The 25,553-nt window shown below is 33.8% G+C and overlaps 1 protein-coding gene across 1 annotated transcript; it reads left to right on the top strand.

The window, feature by feature from the left end:
• The first annotated feature begins 5,078 nt into the window (after positions 1-5,078).
• LOC110938709 lies at positions 5,079-5,987 on the top strand. Its single transcript, XM_022180848.2, has 3 exons — positions 5,079-5,171; positions 5,314-5,371; positions 5,639-5,987. Exons 1-3 carry the CDS (start codon positions 5,109-5,111, stop codon positions 5,854-5,856), a joined length of 339 nt encoding a protein of 112 aa, XP_022036540.1. The 5' UTR covers positions 5,079-5,108; the 3' UTR covers positions 5,857-5,987.
• Positions 5,988-25,553: the final 19,566 nt, after the last annotated feature.

The following is a 25,553-nucleotide window of genomic DNA, read 5'->3' as shown; positions in this document are numbered from 1 at the left end:
AATTGAAATTACATTTCTTGATTCTCAGGGGCAACCCAAGTCTATGAAGGCTTGGGTCCCCCTCTCCAACTAATCTCTGAGTGAGTGTGTAGGATGTTCCAGGAGGAACTTTCGATAGTCGTAAGATTGTTGATAGTGGAGCGTCCTTGCACAAGATAGGCGACAAAAGAAATTGTTGCCTTTGATGGAGATAAAAAGAAAAGAAGACAGAATTGTCTGTCGAAAGAAATTGAAATCCTTCGACAAAATGAAAATCATACCAAAGTTTAATTGTTCAAGGCTTTGATCGGGTCCCCGGGATAGATTCAAATCAAAATGTACGCACCTGCAGCATGTCTGAAGTTCAAATTCAACAAAATGAACGTGCAGTGTAAATTTCTTCGCGGTGTGATTGAAGAAAATGTGTTTGTTGAACAAACGAACCGGGTGTGCGGATGCCTTGGCGTGGATTGAACAACCGCACAATACTTCTCAAAGAGAAAGACAAAGGCCTTCGTTGGTGCAATGTGGAAGACCATCCGGAACCAAAGGTTTATGATCTTGTTGCTGTGAAGAGATTTCCAAGTAGCTACAAAATCGACTTTGAAATCCACACCGGGTGGATATCCAGTTTGGGAGAGCACTCAGATTCCTTGCAATGCACGAAACAGTTGCAGGATACGGTTTTGAATTTCTAATCTCTCCTATACTTGTCGATATTTAAGCTGCTTTTTAAATTAGTATCTCGTACAGCTCTCTTTGACCAAATACGTTGACCTCAAATATCACCTCACACGTGATCGTTTCAATATGAAACTTGTCAACATTCTTATGGTCCACACCGCTTACCGACGTGCCAACTTATCAAAATTCGATAAATCATTTCTGATTAAATTAATTTTGGTAAACGGCATTGAGGTAAAACATGAGTTAATCCATCATCGGAAAATCGTTTTTGTATATACCTTTGTTTTTTTTAAAATTTATCTTAGTTTGTTGATTTTAGGGGGAGTAAATCCAAATTAAAGAAAAAATCAAAAAACATCAAAAATTTTCAATAACACAAAGACAATAGAAAATCAAAAATGAGTTTCATGGCGAGAAAAAGAGAATATGATAGTACATCAGTGGTCTGTCTAAACCTCTTTAAACCTTAAATGAAATACGATAAGCAGCTCTATATAAGATGTATCGGTAGGCTCATAATCATTTTAAAGTGTGCAGGGTGATATAAACTTTAATCGACTGAAGACTGTGTGGGAACCGTTCATTGGCATATGGTCTTAGTACCGAAATTTCGTTTGAGAGATTGCCGAGGTTCTGAGATATTCGGTCTTTATGCTGCTTATCATTTGGGTATCATGGTTGTATCTTTTACCGAAAAATAACGGGGACGCAAGTCTAGATCTTCCATGATACTATACATACGTGTACATACTGCATACGACCTCAATAAGTGATCAACAATCACATGTCCATCAAAATAAGTGATAAAATATCACATTTATCCGGGAGTCAAGTTCGTCTCTCTGCTGTACGAAAGTACTGACCTGTTCACGGACTTGCTCCTGTGCCTTCATGCATCGAAAATCAAGTTCCTCATCAATAAGTGATTCTATCACATAGGACTTGCTTTCAATCAAAATAAGTGAGTTTCTCACATCATATACGGTCAAACAGATGATAATCTGTATACTCACCGGTAAGATGAACTCTCGTGCATACCTTGATACGGGAATGTGTCGTGTGTGGATGAACACCGGTCGGTAAGTATAAATCATACCTTAACGTGTTCCCTCGCCATGATTACATCTGATAAGTTGAGCTTATGTGGACAGCAATACCGATAATTGTTATAGGATGCTTATCTTAATGTGAACTAACTGAACAACAAGAGCGTTTTGGCGTGACTGTACACTGATATGATTCTCTTACCCTCGAAACTCGCAAAAAGAATGTCTGTAAATATTTATTTACTGCTTTCAGTTTCTGCATCTTTGTATATATTTATTTATTGTTTTCCGTCTTTACATTTGAAAAATGAAAAATTTCAAAAAGATTTTAGGTGTGTTTTAATATAAACTTTATAAAATCCAAAAAGATTTTGCTTCTAGTTTATTTTGATTGACCGATGTTGGAACTCGATTCTATCCTAACCAAAATCCTGATTGTAAGCCGGAAAACAATTGCATCTTCATAAATGTTCGAAGTTTGACAGTTTTTGAAAGTTAAAGGATTAAAACTGATCATTTTCTAAACTTTCAAACTGTTGTCGGTCAGTGTTTGATTGAGATTTGATCTCACATGTGTCGTTTGTTTATGGAAACTATATTCCAAGCGGTTGTTCTCATTATGCGTTTAGATTTCTTGCATGTGCAGATGCTAAAGGCGAGGAGAACATGTTCGATAACAAGCTTCGGAATGAAGACATGACGTGAAGGCACTTAAAAGATAAACATGATCGAGTTGCCGCTGACCTCTCATCAACACCACAAGGATCTGAAGAATTGTCGATCAAAAGATTCACGAGCATAACTCAATGGAGAGTTCATTCTAAGGGGGAATTTGTTAACACACATCCTAAATGAAATGGGGAGTTTGTTGATACACTTCCTGCTTACGAAGCGTGAAGACTTTGAAGATCCTCCGACATGAAAGATACAGAAGACGAACCATCACAGAAGACGAACCATCACGAGTAGCGTCCAAGGGGGAGTTTGTTGATACACTTTGTGTGGACGCGACTCGGCTCGGTTCGATTCGGCTCGGTACGACTTAGTTTCGACACAGTTAGGTCCGGCTCAAGCCCGACGTCACGACATTCCTCCGTCGTGCGCCCCAGAGTTCGACACGCAAAGCACGGAGAGCCGCGGACCAAATCCCGATGACACATCACCATGACATCATCATTGTGATGTCATGATGATGTCATGGTTGACTAAACTTTACAAATTGAACATGAGTTGAATCTGCTTCTTACGAAACACATTTTGTTTCGTATGATCATTGGGCCTTGAATCTGACATTGGGCTTTGATTTTTCATTTGGGCCAAATTTGTACATTGACGAAACAATTAGATTCACTTGTATGTCGACGAAACAGAAGGTGTTTCGTCGACTTTGTTTGTTTCGCCGAGTTATTTTTGTGTTTCGTCAAGGTCTGTGTCTGGTTTAGTATAAATACCCATCTCAGTTTCTGTGTGAAACTGATGAGCACAGAGAGACTTAGTGAGAGTCCGTTAAAACATTGTTTGTATATGTTTGTGGTTGTACTCATCCATAATCAATAGATATTGAATCTTTTGGTTACACATGTTCTTATTTTACACTTTGTTTGGTTTGCACCGTCACGGGGATTCCGCACCCGATACCGTGTTTGTGATAAATAAGGATAGGTTTACGTTATCGATCCACCGGAAAAACGGGACCTACATATTTTTATTAAATAATAATATTATTATTAATATTATTATTATTTTAATTATTATTATTATTATTATTATTATTATTATTATTATTATTATTATTATTATTATGAGTTTGAAAAATTTTGAATCAAATAAATCATGTATGCTTGGGTAAATAAACATTCTTGGTCGATAAGGGTCGTATAGGTCGATAAGGGTCATATGGGTCACTTTCACGCTTTTTCAGACTCAACTCCTTTCATGTCAGTAATTATATCTTAAATTCATCAAAAGTCGTGCCGATAAGTCTCTCATTGCTCAATGAGAGGCGTATGGGGATAAATGCTCCAACTACCACAAACTTATACGCCTCTCATAGGGCAATGAGGGGCTTATCAAAACCCTTTTTCTGGCACATTAATTGCTTTCACACTATATACTCCCCTTATTGCCTTATATGCCACCTCTGGGGGGTGTGCACTTGAAAAGTAAGGGTGTATCAATACCCTCACCATTTTAAAAACCCGTGTATTGTCTTTTCTTCTTGCAGAAACATTCATAGGTTAGAGGCTCATTTGTGCACTTTCACCTGAACAGATAATTTCTTGCAATTAAATTATCATTGATAAAAGGTATTCTTTTCTAGACTTCGTAATCATATGAGATTGGATTATAGATATGGCTTATAAGGTAGTCAAAATTGCTTGTTCTTTGAAGATCTACAAGGTTTATCTCATTTATCTATACATACCTGGCATAGTAGGTTTTAAATATCACTTGGTAAATAGCTATTTTCCTGTTCGATCTTTCATGGCGATGGCATGCTAACTAGCTTACAATAATATTTAGGGTTGTTTTTTGTTTTTTTGTTTTTATGGCGATGGCAACCTGGCTTACAATATAGTATCATCAATCATTATTCACAGCTAGGTATTCGAAAAATGGTAATAGAAATGTATTGCATAATGTAGCGTTAGATTCGTGCTAATCAAGCTAAATGCGATCTTGTGCCATACCTTTAGCACCTTTTGCACGCAATACTATGGTTTAGTATATATTTTTATCATTCGTACTATATCACAAAATTTGTTTTTATGTAATTTAAGTTACATTATATTGCTATGATTGCTGAAAAAGTTATCCCTTCCGAATGGATAACTTATTTGTGAAATGGTTAAACCTCTAATTTCCCTAAAGTATTGAAACTCTTGTTTTGTGTTTATTGACTCCTATCTAAACTCATTTAGGGCCTACATACTCACAATACATATACCTGCAGGATGTTTTATTCACCCTTTTTAACCTATCTACCTGTGACAACACAATGGCAAAAAAATCATACGCCCGCGATCACAGACAACCAACGCTTGTCTGGGTAGCCTAAGCCCACCATATCCGATTTTGAGATAAACCCGCCACCCAAATGGCCCACTGAATCGGATTTGAACTTGAGACCTGTGGCCCATGATCGTCATCCATAAAAAAACATATATATATACATATATTTGTGGGATGTTTTATTCACCTACATAAAGACAATTAGGTGAAAAAATAGGACATGAAAGATTAGATTTGTAAATTAAAGAAATGGGAGTAAAGGGAGGGGTAGAATTGTAAGTCTTTCTAGGTTAAAAAGATTATAAAGCCATACTCCTTGTTCTTCGTTTGTCAGATTTAATATATTCCACATATCGACCCGCCGCAGCCGTCAAACTATACTAGATGGCCACTACTCTAGCCTCTGGGATTGATGAATTCTGGCCTCCCGATATGTCAAAATCATCGGTGAGTGGTATTTGATTTTTAAATTCTTTTCATCTATATTCTTCTTAACTTGTTCGGAGCAAGCCTTGTTGTGATCAGAAACTGTTTCTGGTTTTTATTTCAGTCTTTTTTTTCATGACGTAGAATCGGTATTATCATGCAGGCTGTTGAAGAACGATCGTTGACTGTTCAAAGGATTTCGGAAGACAATCTCGTTTCAGGTAACTGTTAATCGATTAAATGCTGTATTCATTTAACAAAACCTTCTAGATCTATCGTAATTTAAGGAAGTTTTTATATAAAGTTTGAGCCGATTTGTGGATCTACAATTTACTATATATTTTTTCGGGGCTTGATTTGCTGTTTTTTCATATCACTCACTGTGTAAGATGAATTTTAACGAAGATAAAAATTTTGATTTTGATCTAATTAATTAGGTAGTATATTATGAGGTTCATATTGGGCTTATTGTTTTATGATATCTGAAGGTACTCCAAGTGTGATATCTGGGATGAGTCACGGCCTTAGATGGATAGTATACAAAACCCTAGAAAGCATAAGAGCGCCGACTGACGTCTCCAACGATACATTCTTCTTCAGCAGCTGCCCTCGATTAATCATTCTTTTTCTCTTCGTTTTATTGGAAAGAGTTGTTGCTGGATTCCATCGGTGTGCTCATAATTGGTATATTTTTGAAACTCTGTAAGTATATTCATTTCTGTAATATTTTCAAACACGATTTGAGATCCGCTTTCTTGCATCTTTGTATGCAATTTTTTTTAACAATGTAATTTTGACAAAGTTCTTAAGTTCATATATTGCTAAATTAATTTGTGGATCTGTATGAATAACAATATTTGTTGCTGCATTTGGATTGTCGATCGTGTTGTCTGTTATACTCCCTAGGCTCTAGATTCTGATATCTGATGAGCACAGGGATGAAATCCTGTCTTCAATTGCACTCGAGTCGAGATTTTTATTCCCGTTTCCGTTGTTTAACTAAATTTAGATCTACTTGTGTTTACCATTACTTTCATGCCTAGCTTTTATACAGAGTTAGTTTCATCTTATAATTCATAGGTAGGGTTAATTTTATTAATATCTTAACTCTTGTGTATTTTTCTTGATAAAGCAATCAACTTCATCCAACCCGAAACCGGTCAAAGCATCAAGACAGATGGATATGAAATTTGTGAAGAATCAGGATTCCAAGAAAGTACCTGTGGGTCCTAAAGGCCAGCCATCAAAAGGAACAACAGAAAAGGGGAAGATTCTGATAGTACATTTGTACGTATCGCACCATTTCCGGCCCATGATTGTATCAATTATGCTTACTCCCAGGCCGGGATGTCAAGAAAGAGGCCCATGATTCTGATAGTACATTTGTACATATCACACCCTTCGCCCCACAGGGGAGGACCTGGTAACGTGGATCAGAACTATGAATATTGTGTGGTGTTCCGGAAGCTTGGGGTATAAACACTTGCATGGTTGTTTTGTTGTTCATCGGAATTAGATGCGAGAGATATTAGGAAGCAACGCCAGAGCCAGAGGAACCATAGGTCTCAACCCAGCAGCAGCAGAAGTTGGTGGTGGCTGGAGTTGGCGGTTGGTGGTGGTGTTTGATGAAGAAGAAGGTGGGCGACTTTTAATAATAACAGGGGCGTTATGGTTATTTCACATAAGGTCGTTCTATGGCGAAAAAGTGGTTTTTAGCAACCATTTTGATTTGCAAAGCACAGGGATCATCCAAGGAAAGTGTGGTTCACACTTTACACAAATGAATCACAATGGTTATAACGACGTATTTTCTAAGCTTTAGTTGAAGTACATAACGAATCTTGAAGATTATTAATGAGTTGTGGTTATCTTACCATTCAACGATAAATTTCTAAATCTTGGTGGTTTAATGATGAAAAATGTATTGATAATGAAAAGTGTTGATTATCTGTTTTCTTTTATGATAGTTTTTTACCTTTTGGTTTACTTTTGTTATAGCATTTTTAGTTTTGTTCATGTTATACTAGGTTAGAACTCCGTGTATTACACGAGGTTGAATAAATAAATTTTATATACTAAATAATAAAACACTAATAAAATTTAGTATATTTATAATAACCATATTGTACGGATTGAATAAATGCGTTTTTATATAACAAATAAAAAAATTATATCTTTAAACCATGTGTATTACACGAGTTGAATAAATGTAATATTGTTTATAAGAACCATATTGTACGGATTAAATAAACGTAATATTGTCTATCAAATAATAAAATAATACATCTTTAAAAAACCATATGAGTTTTTTAAAGATACGATGTTTTTAGTATTTAATATATAAAATTACATTTATTTGGTAGATTTTTCAACCCAACTATACATAGGTTTTTAAAGATACAATGTTTTTAGTATTTAATATACAAAACTATATTTATTTAATCTCTGTAATACACATGATTTTTAAAGATATAACTCTTTTTTAAATCTATTCAAGACGTGTAATATACGACGTTTTTAAGGATGTAATTTTTTTAATTATTTGGTAGATTTATTCCTCCCGATTATACACGGGTTTTTTTAAGGATACGACGTTTTTAGTATTTAGCATACAAAATTACATTTATTTAATCTGTGTAATACACATGGTTTTTTAAAATATAGTTTTTTTATTATTTGATATATAAAATTACTAGGTTAGAACCCCGTGTATCACACGGGTTGAATAAATATAGTTTTATATATTTAATAATAAAAAGTTTATCTTTATGAACCCCATATATTGTACGAGTTAAATAAATGTATTTTTATATATCAAATAATAAAAAAATTATATCTTTAAAAACCATGTGTGTTACACAGATTAAATAAATGTAATTTTGTATACTAAATACTAAAAACGCCGTATCTTTAAAAAAACCCGTGTATAATCGGGTTGAATAAATCTACCAAATAATAAAAAATTACATCATTAGAAACCCTGTATATTACACATATTGAATAGATCTAAAAAAGAGTTATATCTTTAAAAAACCATGTGTATTACACATATTAAATAAATGTAATTTTGTATATTAAATACTAAAAACGTCGTATCTTTAAAAAACACATGTATAGTCGGATTAAAAATTCTACCAAATAATAAAAAAATATATCCATAAAAAACCTGTGTATTACACGTGTTCTAATTTTACATAGCAAATAATAAAAAGTTATATCTTTAAAAACTTCGTGTATCACACGAGTTATAAAATTGAACTTTGAATAGTAAATAATAAAAAAATATTTTTAAAAACCCAACGTTTTACACGAGTTGAATAAATATAATTTTGTATACAAAATAATAAAAAAGTTATATTTTTAATAAATTAGGATAACATTTAATTTTAATTTATTATTTATATATTTAATATAAGATAAGTAGGAAAGAGAGCTATTTGTTTTAAAAATATATTAAATTAACAATTTAGATTTGAGGATAATATTTTATTAAAACATGATAAGATTTAATATTAATTTATTATTTATTTAGTTAATATAAGATAAGTATAGATTTTAAAATAACTTCAATGAGTGACACGTGTACTTAGCACCAATAAAAAATAGTTGATACCGATGGGTGAGGGTGGCAGAATCATCAACTTACCTTAATAAAACTTATACAACTTGACATTAATGAATTAAATATATTTAACAATTTCAATACTATTTTATATTAATATTTAGTGCGGTTGAAACAAAAACGATGCTTAATTTAATTTAAAATTTAAAATTTATTTATAAATTATTGATGCCTTCATTGAATTGAATGACATGTGTCCCAAATCAGGTTTCTTTTATTTTATAGTATAGATATTTATTTAACCCGTACAATATACAGGGTTCATAAAGATATAACTTTTTATTATATAATATATAAAATTACATTTATTCAACCCGTATAATACACGGGGTTCTAACCTAGTAAAAACCATAAAGTAAAACACATTTTTGTTATAAAAAATTATGCCGGTTAGCTAACTTATGATTGACTTCTTAATCAACTACATGAGAATCTAAATTATTAGATAACAACAAATAAGTGAATAACCACGGACTATGTAACCAAACTATCACTATTTTTTTTTCTAACCAATACCTCATTAGCTAGACTTAACAAAATAATAATAATACATGCTTGCAGTCATTCTTTTTCTACCCAATAATAATATTTAGTAGAAGGGTTATCTATAATTAATTAGAAGAAATTAAATTAAAATAATAATTATCTATAAGAGATGGGCTAATATGATGACAAATGTCTCTAAAGTAATTTCTTTTATTATATAGTATATATATCTATATTTGATGATCATGTTTAAATTTAATTTTACTTTAAAACAAAATGTATTTGCAATCTAATATTAATTATAGAGATTATTACGTACGAGGAAGATTCATTTGAGAAGAAATTTAATGTGAAAAGAAAAAGAAGAAACGTCATATTAGTACAATACTATTTCATTTATAACTCATATCATTAATTTTTCACTTTTTAATTAATTAGTCAACTAATCATTAGTTATGCTACATATAATCTACAAAACCTACACATATCAAATTTTCCAACATATACCCTACACATTATAGAATTTTATCCTACATAGTCGAAATTTATCCTACACACCTCGAAATATATCCTACACAACTCATAATTTATCCTACACAACTAGTAATTTATTCTACGTTTTAAATTAAGTTGTTTTTTTAATTTGGAAAAAGTATATTTTATGAAAAAGAGTTACAAATTTAATTTAGTTAGTTATTATAGAGGAAGTATACGAATTAATGATTTATATAAGTTTACCAATATACCCTTATATTCAAATTAAATGCAAATATTAAATGAATTAAAATGAAGCATTCTTATTGGTTGAAACTTCTTCTTTTTTCTTTTTACAAAAAAATTCTTCTTATTTGATCCTTAATTACATATTTACTCAGCCTTAAAATTAAATTAGATATTTCCCCTTTATAAGGTTAAGGACAAAAATGCCCTCATAGTTATTAAAAAAAACTTGTTTTCATTGCATCTGTAACTGCTATCCTCCATCTACGTAAGACTCCCTGACTTTTCATCCTCCGGCGAAGATGGGCTCTGAAATCCTTCACAGTTGCCAGATTTTGGGATTCCGGTGGCCATGCGGCTTATATATGTTCAAATTTTGGGTATGAGATTGTTCACCGGATTTATGCTATAATATTGACCATACATGCCCAACCCTAATGCTTGAAGAAGTTATTTGGTGTTCTTGTTCAAAAAAATGATATTAACATTTTAGATCAATCGCTTATTTTCTGGGTCTTCATTTTATGTTTATGATATAGGAGTACGCGTATTATTGTTGATGGTATTTATGCTTCGTACGCCACATTTGACAATGTATTTATATATATGTCCACATGAGGATAAAAGCATACTTCAAAAGAGTGCAAGAATCGGCAAGGAAATATACGGAGGGACCTTCAAATTTCTAAAGAAAAGATGGGCTATGATGGACAATCCGGCACAAATGTGTGGAAAAGTAAAAAATAAGAAATGTTATATACACTTTTGTGATTTTATATAATATAACTCAGAGAATGAGAACAAGTGAAACAAGATTTTCCAAAACTATGAAGATGACCTCTAATCGGCATATCTACTACTAAACGTGTAAGAGAATTGAGCAATTTGCGCTTAATTATATATAATTGTATTTTTTTTCTATTACTAGATTTGTATTTTGTTGAAAAATGGATTTAAATATATAGCGAAATTAGGTAAGTGTTAAACAATTAATATGTCTAGTGAGACCATTACAAACTTATATGGAAAATGGAGAGAGTAAACACATCACATAGGCTTTATAGAAGTGACGTGACCCCAACCAAACTCTTGTACATGTGTTTGTTAACCTATATAAGAAAAACCGGATAAAAAAGATAATATTAAATGTACTATTGTAGACATGAACAACCAGATTTATTAGAGGAAAGAGAATTATATGATATTGCACTATGTATTGAATCATATTACATTACTAATCACCTTGTATCACATTACATTATATTACATTGTATATTGTACCACTATATAAATTATAAAAAACTAATTACATATCCTTATCTAATAAAGGATTTCAACTAATATCACGTGTCAGTACCAAATCTCTTCTTCCGATTTTAATTTTATAAGTAAACTAGTTAAGAACCTCTACGGGTTGATTAAATATATTTTTATATACTAAGTAATAAAAAAGTTACTTTTTTAAAAACCCGTGTATTGTACAAGTTAAATAAACAAGTGTATTACACGCCTTGAATAATTATAATATAATTAGTTAACACACAGAGTCATCAATTGGGAAAAATGAACTTTGATGTACTATTTAAAAATGACATTTTACTTTGTTTTTTAATATATTTATTGAAAGGTTAGAAACGTGTACGTTACACGTAATTAGATCAATAAAATATTAAATAGTTATTATTAATAAGAGAAAAATAAAAGAAATAATTAAGAAAAAAATATTAAATAAATAAGACATAAGAATAAGATAAAGATAAAGATTGTATATATTAGAAGATAAATTTAGAATCCATCACTTGTGGCCTAGTGGTAGAGAGGCTTGGATTCTCCAATGGAGATCCAAATTCAATCGCCACTTATGTCACATTGGTGGATTAGGAAATGATGGGTATAGCCTAGCCTCCCTGCAGAGGTGCCATATATATCCTATCTATCATGAGCCCACCTGGGTTTTTGTCCCACCGTGTGTTACGCCAGAGAGTAGAGAGTACTGTTCTTGTGGTGGCGCAACGACTGTGAAGTGACAGCAAACGATATAGTTTCCGAAGGAACCCCAAGCCAAACTCTTAAGCCAGCCTAGGCCCGATTAAGACAACATAGTCTGGCCGAAGTGGGGCATTGGAGCTCTCCAATTTACGGAGCGTGGTAGCCTAATAGAAGAAAGTCGTCGTTAAAAAAAGAAGATAAATATAAGTATATAGATATAGATAAATGTTTTATGAATTTCTAGATTTATTAATTAAAAAAGTAATTATCTATAATTAAGTAGGAGAGAAACATCGAAAAACTAAAAAATAGATGTCTCCCGTAATGACACCTGTCTCTTATTAAATAACTAACACAACTGTGGTCACCATATTTTATTGTGAAAAATGATTTTTGATGTAGTATTTATATATAAAATTACATTTTACTTTGTTTTTTATTTACTTATTAGAAGGTTAGAAACGTGTGTATTACAGATGGTTGGATCAATAAAATATTAAATATTTATTATAAATAAGCGAAAAAATAAAAGTAGTTAAGAAAAAATATTTAATAAATAAGAGATAAGAATAAGACAAAATAAAGATAAAGTCTGTGTACATTAGAAGATAAATTTAAGTATATAGATATAGATATAGATAAATGATTTATGAAGATTTTGATTTATTAATTAAAAAATAATTATCTATATTAAGTAGGTTAGAAAGGCGGGAAAACTAAGAATAGATGATTCTCGTGAATGACACGTGTCTCTCAATAGTTTACTTTATTATATAGTATAAATAGAAGATAGTATTTCATGTCCATTAAGTTCAAGCCAAATTACCGACATTGTACTTTAACTAAAGAAAATTACACTAGATGCCCTTTATGTTTTATGTTCTACACAAGAGGTGTCCTTTCGCCCTGATTCAACTAAACAAACCTATGTGACAATCATGTAGGGTAAAATAGTCTTCTTACTTATTTACTTAAAAACATTAAAATACAAATGAAAAACATATTAAAAACAATTAACGACTGTCAAGTGACAGCAAACGGTATAGTTTCCGGAGGAACCCCAAGCCAAACTCTTAAGCCAGCCTAGGCCCGATTAAGACAACATAGTCTGGCCGAAGTGGGGCATTGGAGCTCTCCAATTTACGGAGCGTGGTAGCCTAATAGAAGAAAGTCGTCGTTAAAAAAAGAAGATAAATATAAGTATATAGATATAGATAAATGTTTTATGAATTTCTAGATTTATTAATTAAAAAAGTAATTATCTATAATTAAGTAGGAGAGAAACATTGAAAAACTAAACAATAGATGTCTCCGGTAATGACACCTGTCTCTTATTAAATAACTAACACAACTGTGGCCACCATATGTTATTGTGAAAAATGAATTTTGATGTAGTATTTATATATAAAATTACATTTTATTTTGTTTTTTATTTACTTATTAGAAGGTTAGAAACGTGTGTATTACACATGGTTGGATCAATAAAATATTAAATATTTATTATAAATAAGCGAAAAAATAAAAGAAGTAGTTAAGAAAAAATATTTAATAAATAAGAGATAAGAATAAGACAAAATAAAGATAAAGTCTGTGTACATTAGAAGATAAATTTAAGTATATAGATATAGATATAGATAAATGATTTATGAAGATTTTGATTTATTAATTTAAAAATAATTATCTATGTTAAGTAGGTTAGAAAGGCGGGAAAACTAAGAATAGATGATTCTCGTAAATGACACGTGTCTCTCAATAATTTACTTTATTATACAGTATAAATAGAAGATAGTATTTTATGTCCATTAAGTTCAAGCCAAATTGCCGGCAGTGTACTTTAACTAAAGAAAATTACACTAGATGCCCTTTATGTTTTATGTTCTACACAAGAGGTGTCCTTCGCCCTAATTCAACTAAACAAACCTATGTGACAATCACATAGGGTAAAATAGTCTTCTTACTTATTTACTTAAAAACATTAAAACACAAATGAAAAACATATTAAAAACAATTGAATTATTAAAAACTCAGTCTTTTTGCACTACCACAAAATCACTTTATAATGATTTTTTTTTTAATTTTAATAAACCTAAAAGCTTAGTAATCTATTTAAACTAGCTAATTAATCATATTTCCATTATGATTAAAACACAATATACTATTTTATAATTGTGAAGTGTTTTTTATTTGTTAATACTCATTTAGTGAATTACATGACATGTTATGTTCGTTTATAATTAATTGATGTTTATTATTCTAGGGTTTTAAAATTTTTTGTATTACAACTCGACTTCCCTTAAAAGAAATATTGTCCTCGAAATTAATGTTACACCATAAGTTACAAATAACCTTGCTAATGCTTTGTACAAGACACTCTAGCAAGCTATTGGTCTAAACGCATTAAAACAATAGGGGCATTTTGATTTAGGAATGAACAACTTTACTGATTTTGGATCAAATGGTTCGCCAAGGGTTTGTAAGAGAACCAAAAGATTGAGCTGGCTTGGGTGGCGGTAGAAAGGCTTTTGGGTCAAATGGTTGTCCATAAGAGTTTGTATTTGACACAAACGCGGTTTGAAGCTTCGGTTGCTGTTTGGTACTAACTCCGGTGTTAATACCTCCAAAGTACATCTCAGGATTTGTGGAACTGGAATTCGTTTTGCCTTTCGTATTTCTTCTTCATTCTTGTTCTCAAGCTTTTGAACGAATTCTTAAATAGTGAGAGTATCTAGAACGCAGGTATGCTTTAGCAAGTCAATGAATTGACTCCATTTTCGTGGTAAAGCATCAGCAAACTGATGGATCATCTCTTGTTGTCTTGCACTAACCTGGTATGAGTGCATCTCACTAAGCAGTCGATAGAACCGAGTAGCCATGTCGTTTAGTGTTTCATTTTCCATAAACAAAAATCCTTCAAACTCCTTCTTCAAAATATTGTGCCGGATCTTTCTTGTTGCTGCATTCCCTTCTCCTCTAGCTACCAAGACATCCCACAAATTCTTTGTAGTGGTACATGTAATGCCCTGTGTTTTCATATTTTCTATATTTGGAAACCCGTGCTTAAAATCCTATTTTTGGAAACTTCGTACTCTCGTATGTCGTCTTTCGTTGCAATCGATATTTTATCCAAGACTCTTGGTTCGTTATTTCTCAATAAAACTCGATGCTCGTTAAACTAGTTAAAAATCTTAAATTAATTCAGATCCTAATTTCTCGAAACTCGTAAGCTTCATGAAATGAATAATCGTTTAAAGATTTTTATACTAATTTAAATTCGTTATTTATCTATCCTATTTTATTTAATTAATTAAATTAATTAATATTACGATAAAAAGTTTGTTTTTTTATATAAATAAATAACTAAATAAAATAATAATCTAGTTAGTTTCGTTAGATTTTAAAGTTAGTAAATACAAACTAAATTAGTTAGTTTAAATTATAAAGTTAGTTTCCTTCTTAAAGCAACACAACTTAGTTAGTTAAAGTCAAGGGGCTGTTAGAGTAAATTGCTGAAACTTTAAAGTTGCAGGGACTGGGACTGATTGTAAAGTCAAGGGGCTATTAGAGTAAATTGCTGAAACTTTAAAGTTGCAGGGACCGGGACTGATTGTACTTATTGCTGAAAGTTTAAGCTATTAAAACAAACACAAAATAATATATAAACAAAATTGCTGACCACGGGAGTCGAACCCGGGTCACCAGTTTCAACAGGCTCGCACACAACCACTCCACCATGGCCTTCACATTGAACAAAACCCGACCTAGATTTCATTTAAGCACTCGTTTAAACGACCTGATCAGCGCGATCAGACATGAACAGACGCGAGTCTTGGCGGATTTTTGTGTTTATTTTGATTTTTAAACTAGTTTTAACATTAATTACACAACTAAAACCTACCCTAAACTCTTCCCTATATAAACCCATCATTCCCCAAGCCATTTCCACTTTACAAACACCTCAAAATCACTCTCAAACACCTTCAACCAACTGATTTTCGCAAGAGTGGACAGATTCATACCATGTTCTTCAAACAAGCATAACTTCTTCATTTCTTGTCCGTTTTCGTCGATTCTTTTCCTACACGCTTGGATTGACCTTAGCTTCGATTTCATGGGTTTTTCACAGTAAATCAGTCCCTGGAACGTCGCCAAAAAGGCTCTAAAGTAGGCTGTTCATTTCTGTTTTCATTTAATCATTACTAAACTTGTGTAAACTTGAGTTTAACTCACTCAAAACCACGTCCTTATGCTTATAACTGTCACACCCGCTTATAGCGGAAGCGCGAGGTGTGATCTGATCGGTTCTCATTGCATAACAATATAAGTGAACATACTAAATGAATAAAAACAAGCTCCAGTGCCATTGCCATAATCGTTTCAAAACAACGCAACATAAGTTAATTGTATTGGTTACAAACCATCAAATGAAAATAAGTAGTCATTGTTTTATACATCAAAATGTAAGTCTTAAAATGTCAAGGCTTTGACCACTATATCACCGCAAAGAGGCGGTATATAACGGGCAAACCCTTCAAATGGTGGCATGGAGTCTTGATACTTGCTTTCCTTGACTGAAATGTCTGCATGGTCCACTAATTTCCTGAAATACATGTTAAGTTTGAAAACATCAACAAAAGTTGGCGAGTTCATGCAGTTTAGTTGTATGAGATGTATCTGTAAAATGTTAGTTGTATAAAATGTATCTGTAAAATGTGAGTTGTATAAAATGTATCCATAAAATGTGAGTTGTCTAAAATGTATCCATAACATGTGAGTTGTATAAAATGTATCTGTATGAAATGATGTAGTATGTAAAGCGTCAATGAAATCGTTGAACATTAATGTTTCGCGAGGACATTAATATGTGTGACGAATTAGGAAGCAATCCAAACCTAGACGATTTTGTTTCGACTACTATCGACTAGGACACAAACGCACTCTTCTGTATGGGTCCACGACCAAGAGTGGGGCTCGCCAAAACCCATTAGATCTAACCCTCTGTACCTAGGTCCAAACTGGATTAATGGTGCTTAGATGTATGACCCTAATCGCACATGATCTAAGGTGTTTCAATCCATGACTTATCATACTATAAACATGTATTTTTCCCGATAGTTGTAAAGTTGTAAACCATTTAAAATGAATAGGGGACATGAACTCACAGAATTGCGTCCGTGAATGGTAAGTAACTGTGATCTAACGTACGGTCGTCCTGAATAGTGTCACGACCTACAAACGTTCTATATTTGTTAGACACTTCGGTCTTTGTAAATGACTTGAGTACAAGTCTTGTGTCTTAAATATGTGTAAGACTTGTATGTCTTTATTGTTCGTTGAACTGTGTATTAGATGAATGAATTGTGAAACTGTTATATATATATTTCACCAAATATATATATATATATATATATATATATATATATAGGGGAAGATTCATTTGAGAAAAAAATTTTATTGAGAAGAAAAAGAATAAAAGGGTACAATTGTAAAACATTAAATAGTTTTTTTCTCATCTCATTTATTATTATGTTTGACTAATTAATAAGTCATTAAGACTATAATCCTCCACACTATATATTTTTGCCTACACACATCAAAAGTTATCCTACACATTTCGAAATTTATCCTACATATATTGAAATTTATCCTACACAACTCGTAATTTATCCTACACGCCTCGTATTTATCCTACACTATAAATGATTTTTTATTTTTATTTTTTTGTGAAAAATATATATCTTAAAAATAAGTTATAAATTTAATATAGTTAGTTATTAAGATGAAACTACCAATTAATGATGTATGTAACTTTACTAATATACCCTTATAGTCACATTAAGTACAAATATTAAATGAAGTCTAATGAATCAATTCTATTGGTTGAAATTTCTTCTTTTTTCTTCCTACAAAGAATTTCTTCTCATTTGAACCCTCCACTATATATATATATATATATATATATATATATATATATATATATATATATATATATATATATATATATATAGGATAAGGATCCGTTAGGAACCACCCTTTATTGCGAGAACTGCGAGAACCAGTGTCAACACATGGCATTATTGTAAATATATTGAACTACAACACAAAACACGCGGTGGCATATATTGTAAATATATTGAACTGTAACATAAGACAAGTCCCTGTTTTAGGGTTTCTCCAGTTCAATTCATTCATTCCCAAACCACAATCTGCATCATCAGCAGCGACACATTGATGGATCACGGCTGTTCACGGCGGCGTACAGGCGGCGCACAAGAGTGTACGGTGGTTCTCACGGCAGTAAACGACGGTCGATCCCACAAATTTCACGGGTTCGTTCGTATCTCATCAGCCATTCACGGATTTCACGGTGGAGCGGCAGTCGGCGTTTACGGGTTCCACGGCGGGGCATAAGTCGGCGGTGGTGATGGTCTTGTGGTGGTGACCATGACAACTGTGTGTCTAGGGTTCCGGCGAGGGTACCAGTGTCTCTCATAGTGTCTCTCATCGACCGATCTAGATACAGAATGGGACACTTGAATGTTATCTTGAACAACCGCAACGTCATTGACTTGAATTGACCGATCTAGATACAGAATGGGACACTTGAAGGTGATCTTGAAGTCAGAGACTTGAATCAGAGACTTAAATCGGTGTTCCAGCGAGAATTCAGGTAATCTCTTTCTGTCTGCATCTCTCCATTTTTATGCAGATCGGTTTATCGTGTAGTTAGTGGGCGAACGTGAAGGAGATGGGCAGTGACTGTAGGTTCATCACCGTCAATCCAACATCGCGGTCAGAACTACACCACCGGACCATCCCGGATGGGTCACTGCGGATTGGACATTTGTAAGTGTTTATTATTGTGTAAATCGGTGTTAATTTTAAGTTTTTTTTTCTGTCCGTATGTTGCTTTTGAATTATTACATTTACTATATTTGATGTGCTTATGTAAAAGTGAATAAAAATGAAGTCAAGAGGAGATGAGATTGCTCTGATTGGCATAATTCAGTGTTTCTCATCTTCATAAGTTTTTTGTGACTGGTATGCACATGTGCATTGCAGTTTATACGGGTTGAGACTAAAAGGTATTATACATCTATACTTGTAAATTATCTATACTTGTGAATTATACTACTGCATTAAAATGATAAGCAATAAATTATACCGCATTGAATGATATGTAAATGTGCATTCTGTTGACAAATACATTATGTCGTTATATATTAAATGATAATGCACATGTGCATTATGTGACAATTACATTATGCACGTGTGCATTATGTAGACATTATTATGTTGACAACTACATTGTGCACATTTGTGCACATGTGCGTTATCATTTAATGCACACATACAAGGTATTATGACTGTAAACGATGTTTATACTTTTGTACATGATATTGTATTAAATGATGTGCACATGTGCATTATATTGACTGTAAATGATGTTGTATTAAATTATATGCACATGTGCATCATGTTGATTGTAAATGATATTGTATTAACTTATATGCACATGTGCATTATGTTGAAAATTATACCATGTCGTTGATGTATGGATCCTGTTTATGTATGGATTCTGAACAGGTGCCTTATGGATGACTATCCAATTATGTACAGAATGGCATTAAACAAAGGATTTTGGGTGGCGGACAACTACAAAAAAAAAGGAAGAACAAGCCGACAACCGGGGAGGCATGGGTGGAGTTTATGCATCTTATAGTGTGCTGAGAAACACCAGAGTGAAGACAGAGTGAAGACGGGTCAATATGAGTGGGGTTGGCACTGTTGTTGATGCTGAATTCCCTACTCTAAATAGAACGTTTAATCACTATGAGGACATTGTGATGATGTACAACACTTATGATACAACAACTGGATTTTCCACACGCAACTACTTATATATTGATTATCACTTGTTTTTTGTTTACATTCATTGTTTATACTTATTGTTTATCTACTTAACAGTGTAATATTCATTGTTTTATTCATGTCCATTTAACATAAATTACCAATATGTCCACTGTTTCAACACATGCACATGTGATTACCCAACGCGTGCATTTTCAACATTGAAACCGTAGCTTCTAAACTTGTCGATTCACTGTTTCTAATGTCATTATGTTTTAAGTGCATGTACTCAATTTTCAATCCACCTATTATACATTGCAACGTCTACATTATGCACATGTGCATTGCTACCATATACTATGTCAAACAACATTAAACATTACTACCTTTACGTTATGCACATTTACATTGCCATCATAATTTATGCCACACATTATATCACATCAATATGTGCCTGGGCATTTCCAACATATATTATACCAGACACCATACAACATTGTAAACTACATGTCCTATACCAAACACCATCATGAATTACCACTATGCATTATAATATATAAATATGCACATGTGCATAGGCAACACAATCATTTACGTCACAATATTACACACTTGTGTATTTCTAACATATACTATACCAACCACCATATAACATTTGAAAACGTTGTAAACTGAATATAATCATCCGGTAACACATCATATATCACCACTATGCATACTAATTCACCTTATGCACATGTGCATTTCCAACATATACTATACCATATTACTTAAAAATATGGAATTAACAATCACATAGTTGCCATCGTCCAATAAACAAATATAAATTATCGTTAAAAGAAAATAACTAACATATAAACCATCATACAACAAACAACCATAATTTTCAATATAACATCGTTCTATCCAACTTTCTTTCATTAATGTTTTCCACTGTCTTGTCGCCCTTATCATCCATCACATAAGATCCATCACATCGTGCGTTCGTCTATTTGTCCTATTCCTTGTATTTCTTTATCCTGCCGTAACTGCACGTGACATCAAAGAACATCGTTCAACAGAAAATAACAATTGGATGCACATGTGCATATATTACCAACTGCATCATCGACTAATAACCAACCTTCTTTGGCTTTTCACTTAACACTTTTGTATTCACCTTCCTTATCATCTGGCAGTTTTGTTGCCCCTTTGTCATTCGATCTCAACAAAAGTGTTATTTTCTTCGCTTTTTTCCATTTTTTTTGCCTACAATAATAATTGAAACATAATATAATCAAACATGCAATTTCAATTAGTATGTGCATTAAACAACCTTTTTCATCACTGTAACGATATGAATTCGTGCATCTATATGCACATGTGCATCACATATTCTTATAATGATGCTTAAAATCAATCCATATGTAAAGTTTAATGTCATGTGCTCAAATTCAATATGCACATATGCATCAATTTAAACAACAACACCAACAAAATTTAATTACACAGAATCATATACACGTATATTAAACAAAGCTGCTCATGTTTGCTATGCACGTGTGAATCACATGAAACAATAACACCATCATATCCTAATTACACAAAACCACGTATCTTACACAAAACTTCACAAGTTCACTATGCATATGTGCATTACCTAAAACAACAACACCAACATTTTCTAATTACCCAAAATCATATACACGTATCCTAAACAAATCTGCTCAAACTCACTATGCACATGAATGATATTATTAACTTTATTTGGTCCACATATACATACTAGGTTGGTTATGGCACTGTATAAGATATGTGCGATAACATAACAAGCACAGTTAACAGATCAACGAGTTGAATCACATTCATATAAATCATTGATGGAAATCAAAATTACTGATAAAAACAGATACCTAAAGAACAATATATATATATATCTACTGGTAATAATCAGATCCTTACCGAGTGTTACTGATAAAAAACAGATACTTAAAGCGTTGCACTTTGCCCTATTTTTTATCCAAAGAAACCCAAGCGTGTTAACTTCCTCCTTCAGACGTGTCAGATTCGTTTGCTTCCTATTAAAAACAACATTCATGTTTCTCCATATAAACAATAGCATAATCTGAATGATTGAGATCATAACCTGTTTCTATTTTTTAGATCCGCAGTAGCGCTGATGCAGATACACAAAATCCTTCAGATCTAGCACGAATTTTGATCCCAACTTGCACCATTCAGCGACAAAATCCCATAGACTTTGAGCCAATCTGCATGAAACAAAAAGTTGGCTCGCTGTTTCGTCCCCGTCATGGCAGATCTTGCAATCAAGGGCTGGAATTTGGACATTTCTTCAACTAAGATTCGTTGTTGTTGGTAGTCTATCCAAAACAAGCCTCCAAACCAATAAATTTATTTTTAGCGGCACCCATCTGTTCCAAAAGAACCCGAAACCATCATTTGGAAACGACTTTTCCTCGATTATCTTCCTGATGTTACGAAGTGTAAATAACCCTGAGGATTCCGGAGACTACATCCATCTGTCTGGACCCACCTCAAAAGAGACTGCATTCGCTGCATAGGTTAAGTCCGACAACTCAGCCAGTTCACACGGGTTAAGTTGCAGCCTTGACCATTGGAGATGCAGCTTTAGTTGTCCATTTTCTACCCCCATCCGCTCTTGTAGACACGCTGATTTGCGGCGTTCCAACGCATATAAAAGTATGTACCTGCTGCACAACGACTGGTCACCCAACCATACTTCCTTCCAGAATGTTACTTAACTTTCTAAGCCTGCTTAAACAACGACATTAGATCCACCCCCAAACCTGCAAAATCGTTGGAAATATTGGCAATTTGTTTCCACGTACCAGGCGCGGACAATTTAACTAGAATGACCTTATTAACCTATTCTAGCAATTTATGCACATGTGCATAATTATACGCATTTCATCAATATGACTGACCCTTTTAAACTAATATGGAAAAATATGCATATGTGCATAACTATGCACATGTCCATTAACATGACTGACCTTATCAACAGTTTTGCTTCATTAAAAAAAACCCTAACCCGTAACAAATCCAATTTCGTATTACCACCAATCATATTTAACATTAATCAGTAACAAAATTAAATACAAAAAAAGCACATAACTACCACATTACAGATTGTGCTATCACACAACAATCGCCCCTATTCCCTCAAAAATTATATACATCACACCAGTTTCACTAATGCATATAAGAAACAAAGATTAAGCCTCATATTCACATATAAAAGATCTGAACCGGTGATTAAGCTTCATGCTAACATATAAATATGCAAAACTGTTAGTGCACGAATGTCTATCGCCTTCGTCAATCCGAGCCGTAGCGAGATAACGAAGAAACCAAGACTTTGTAAATGTCATATCTAGTTAAAAGGCAAGGTGGCAAACTTGTAATTAATGAGAAATCTCATTAAAATGCCTTGACCTATAAATAGGAGTTTATGTCATGAGTTAGTTAGACTTTTTAGTGAAGATTTTGGTGAAATAGAAGATTTGGAGGATGACTTCTAGAGAGAGAAAGTCTAGAGAGAGAAAGTAGTTGTAAACGTGATTTTTGTACCGGATTTGTCATATCTTTCAATAAGATCAAGTTACTAGTACGTTATTGTGTTTTCGGTCACGCACGTTCGCGGATTCCGCACGTGAAACGTTCGTTACGCAATCGAACGGCGTAAAAACCGGTCCTACAATTGGTATCAGAGCTAGGAGCTCGATTGCTTGATCAAACACATCGTTCTCGTACCAGATTTCAGCGATTTCAGAGCCAAATCAGATCCGATTTCATCGATTTCTTCATCTTCTACTCATTTCTTACGTTTTTTACTGAAAAACGTCAAATTGAACGGGTTTTCATGGTCCGTTTCGTCTGATTTTTGGATATGTTGTGCGTATAGACCTGATCTAAAACCCTACCAAGTTTCAGCTCGAAACTCCAAGTCGTTTAGGAGAAATCGGGGTTTTTCGGGTCGAATTCGCGTCATACGATCAGACAGGTACGCTCATTTGGTAATACAGGTTCGCTTATTGGAACAATTGTTTTGGTCCGCTCGTGAGGTATTACACAGGTTCGCTCAAAGGGTAAGAAAGGTTGGTTCGCTCCAAATTCATGTGATTGGTCCGCTTATGTGACATAAACAGATCGCTCCAAATGTAAAAATTATGTTTCGCTTTTGTGTCATCGTTGTCAGCAGAACAGGTTAATTACAGACTTTTAATTGTCACCGCCCCACTATCTTTAGACGGCCCAATCACAAAAGTTCAATCAATTGGCGACATTCACTTCGAGTTTTAGTCCAATGGTTTTGTTTTGAAATTGTAGTTTGTCAGCTTGTTTTTAATTGTCACCGTCCACTAAACTGAAGCCCATGTGATATTGAACTTGAAGACACCGCCCACTTGCATTAAATCGGTCCACATATGTCCTTTGATCAATTGTGGCAGGTTGTTGTCATTTGTTAGTTACACCGACCATTAAAACACTGTCCCGGCTTTTAGTGACTGTATATCACTGAAGTCATCAACGTTTCAAAGCTTAAACACATCACACTTCATTCTTGAAGAAACACTGAACTGATTAAGGTACTAATCGGTTTGGTTTATGTTCCTATCATAATGGTTAATCTTCTAGTGAGTATTTGAGCTCCGACTTGATGTATGATCCTGCAAAACAGAACACCGTTACTCGTTAAGAGGGGAATGTGGGGGTTTCCCTCTTAACCGGGCTCTGGCGTGAGAATAAGCGACTGCTTTGAGAGGATAATTAAGTGCTAAGGGTGAGAGGAGAGGGAATCGAATGTTTAACCTGTGGAATGAGGTCTCTATTTATAGCCAGAGAGGTGCAAGAGGATATGGGCTGATGGGCCTTGGGCCGGAAATGGACAGCATAACGGATATGCTCTTTGTCTCTCTAGTGTCGACCGTTTAGTGGCTTCTAGAAACTCTTTGGTGCTGGCGCACCTTGATTGGAGCCACGTGTCGTTGTTGTCGGCCCTGCTGCTTTTCTGCCATCAGCAGACAAGTGGAGATCGTGGGACAGATGTCTCCGTCCCCTGATTGGTGCCACGTAGGCGTCCTTATGTACTTCTTGTCAGGCGATCGTGGCGCACGATTGACCAGAGCCTGCTGGACGCTCATTGGCTCTTTTCACTGCTACTTGTACCTTGTGTACCACCTGAGGTAGCCTTGCGCTCCCCTCCTGTGTGGTTCTTGTTGGGCATCTAACTAACCCGCGCGGGGTTAGTATGTCCATGTGTTCCATTATTTTATGCCAAGTGCTGATATCTGAGCTTCTTGTGGGCTACGCCTCGCGCGGCATAAATCGGGAAGTGGTGTAGGTCGCGCGAGGCTCTCAGTAAGAAGTTTATTAAAATAAGGAGTATGGTCTCACGCGCAACCTCAACTGAGGTTTGTGCGGCTTTTTGGGACCATACCCCTTCAAGTCCCCCCAGTCCAGTGCTGCACCATGCGCAACGCAAGTGGTTGGAGCTCTGGACTTAGAAAAATAAAAGTAGAAGGGGAATGCTCTCTTGATTTTGGTTGGTGTGGCGCGTTGTAAAATTGTTGTTTCCAACTGCGCGGCTTATCCAGGCAGGTTCCAAGTGGTTCATTGGTTATCTGATCGGGCGCGATGTGTTGCTAAGGCGATGTTAGCTTGCGCGGCCCTGGTAACTTTTGCCTGAAGTTACTTGTAATTTTATGGCGGGAAAC

The sequence above is a fragment of the Helianthus annuus genome, chromosome 5, assembly GCF_002127325.2.
Source record: "Helianthus annuus cultivar XRQ/B chromosome 5, HanXRQr2.0-SUNRISE, whole genome shotgun sequence".
NCBI lineage: Eukaryota > Viridiplantae > Streptophyta > Magnoliopsida > Asterales > Asteraceae > Helianthus > Helianthus annuus.
This window is presented reverse-complemented; position numbering and strand designations above follow the sequence as displayed.

What these genes read in the sequence shown, in the direction of transcription:
- LOC110938709 (XM_022180848.2), top strand. Translation starts at nt 5,109, where the DNA reads ATGGCCACTACTCTAGCCTCTGGGATTGATGAATTCTGGCCTCCCGAT. An exon ending in CCGATATGTCAAAATCATCG is followed by an intron (nt 5,172 to 5,313) that starts GTGAGTGGTATT and finishes ATTATCATGCAG; the next exon opens with GCTGTTGAAGAACGATCGTT. An exon ending in GGAAGACAATCTCGTTTCAG is followed by an intron (nt 5,372 to 5,638) that starts GTAACTGTTAAT and finishes TGATATCTGAAG; the next exon opens with GTACTCCAAGTGTGATATCT.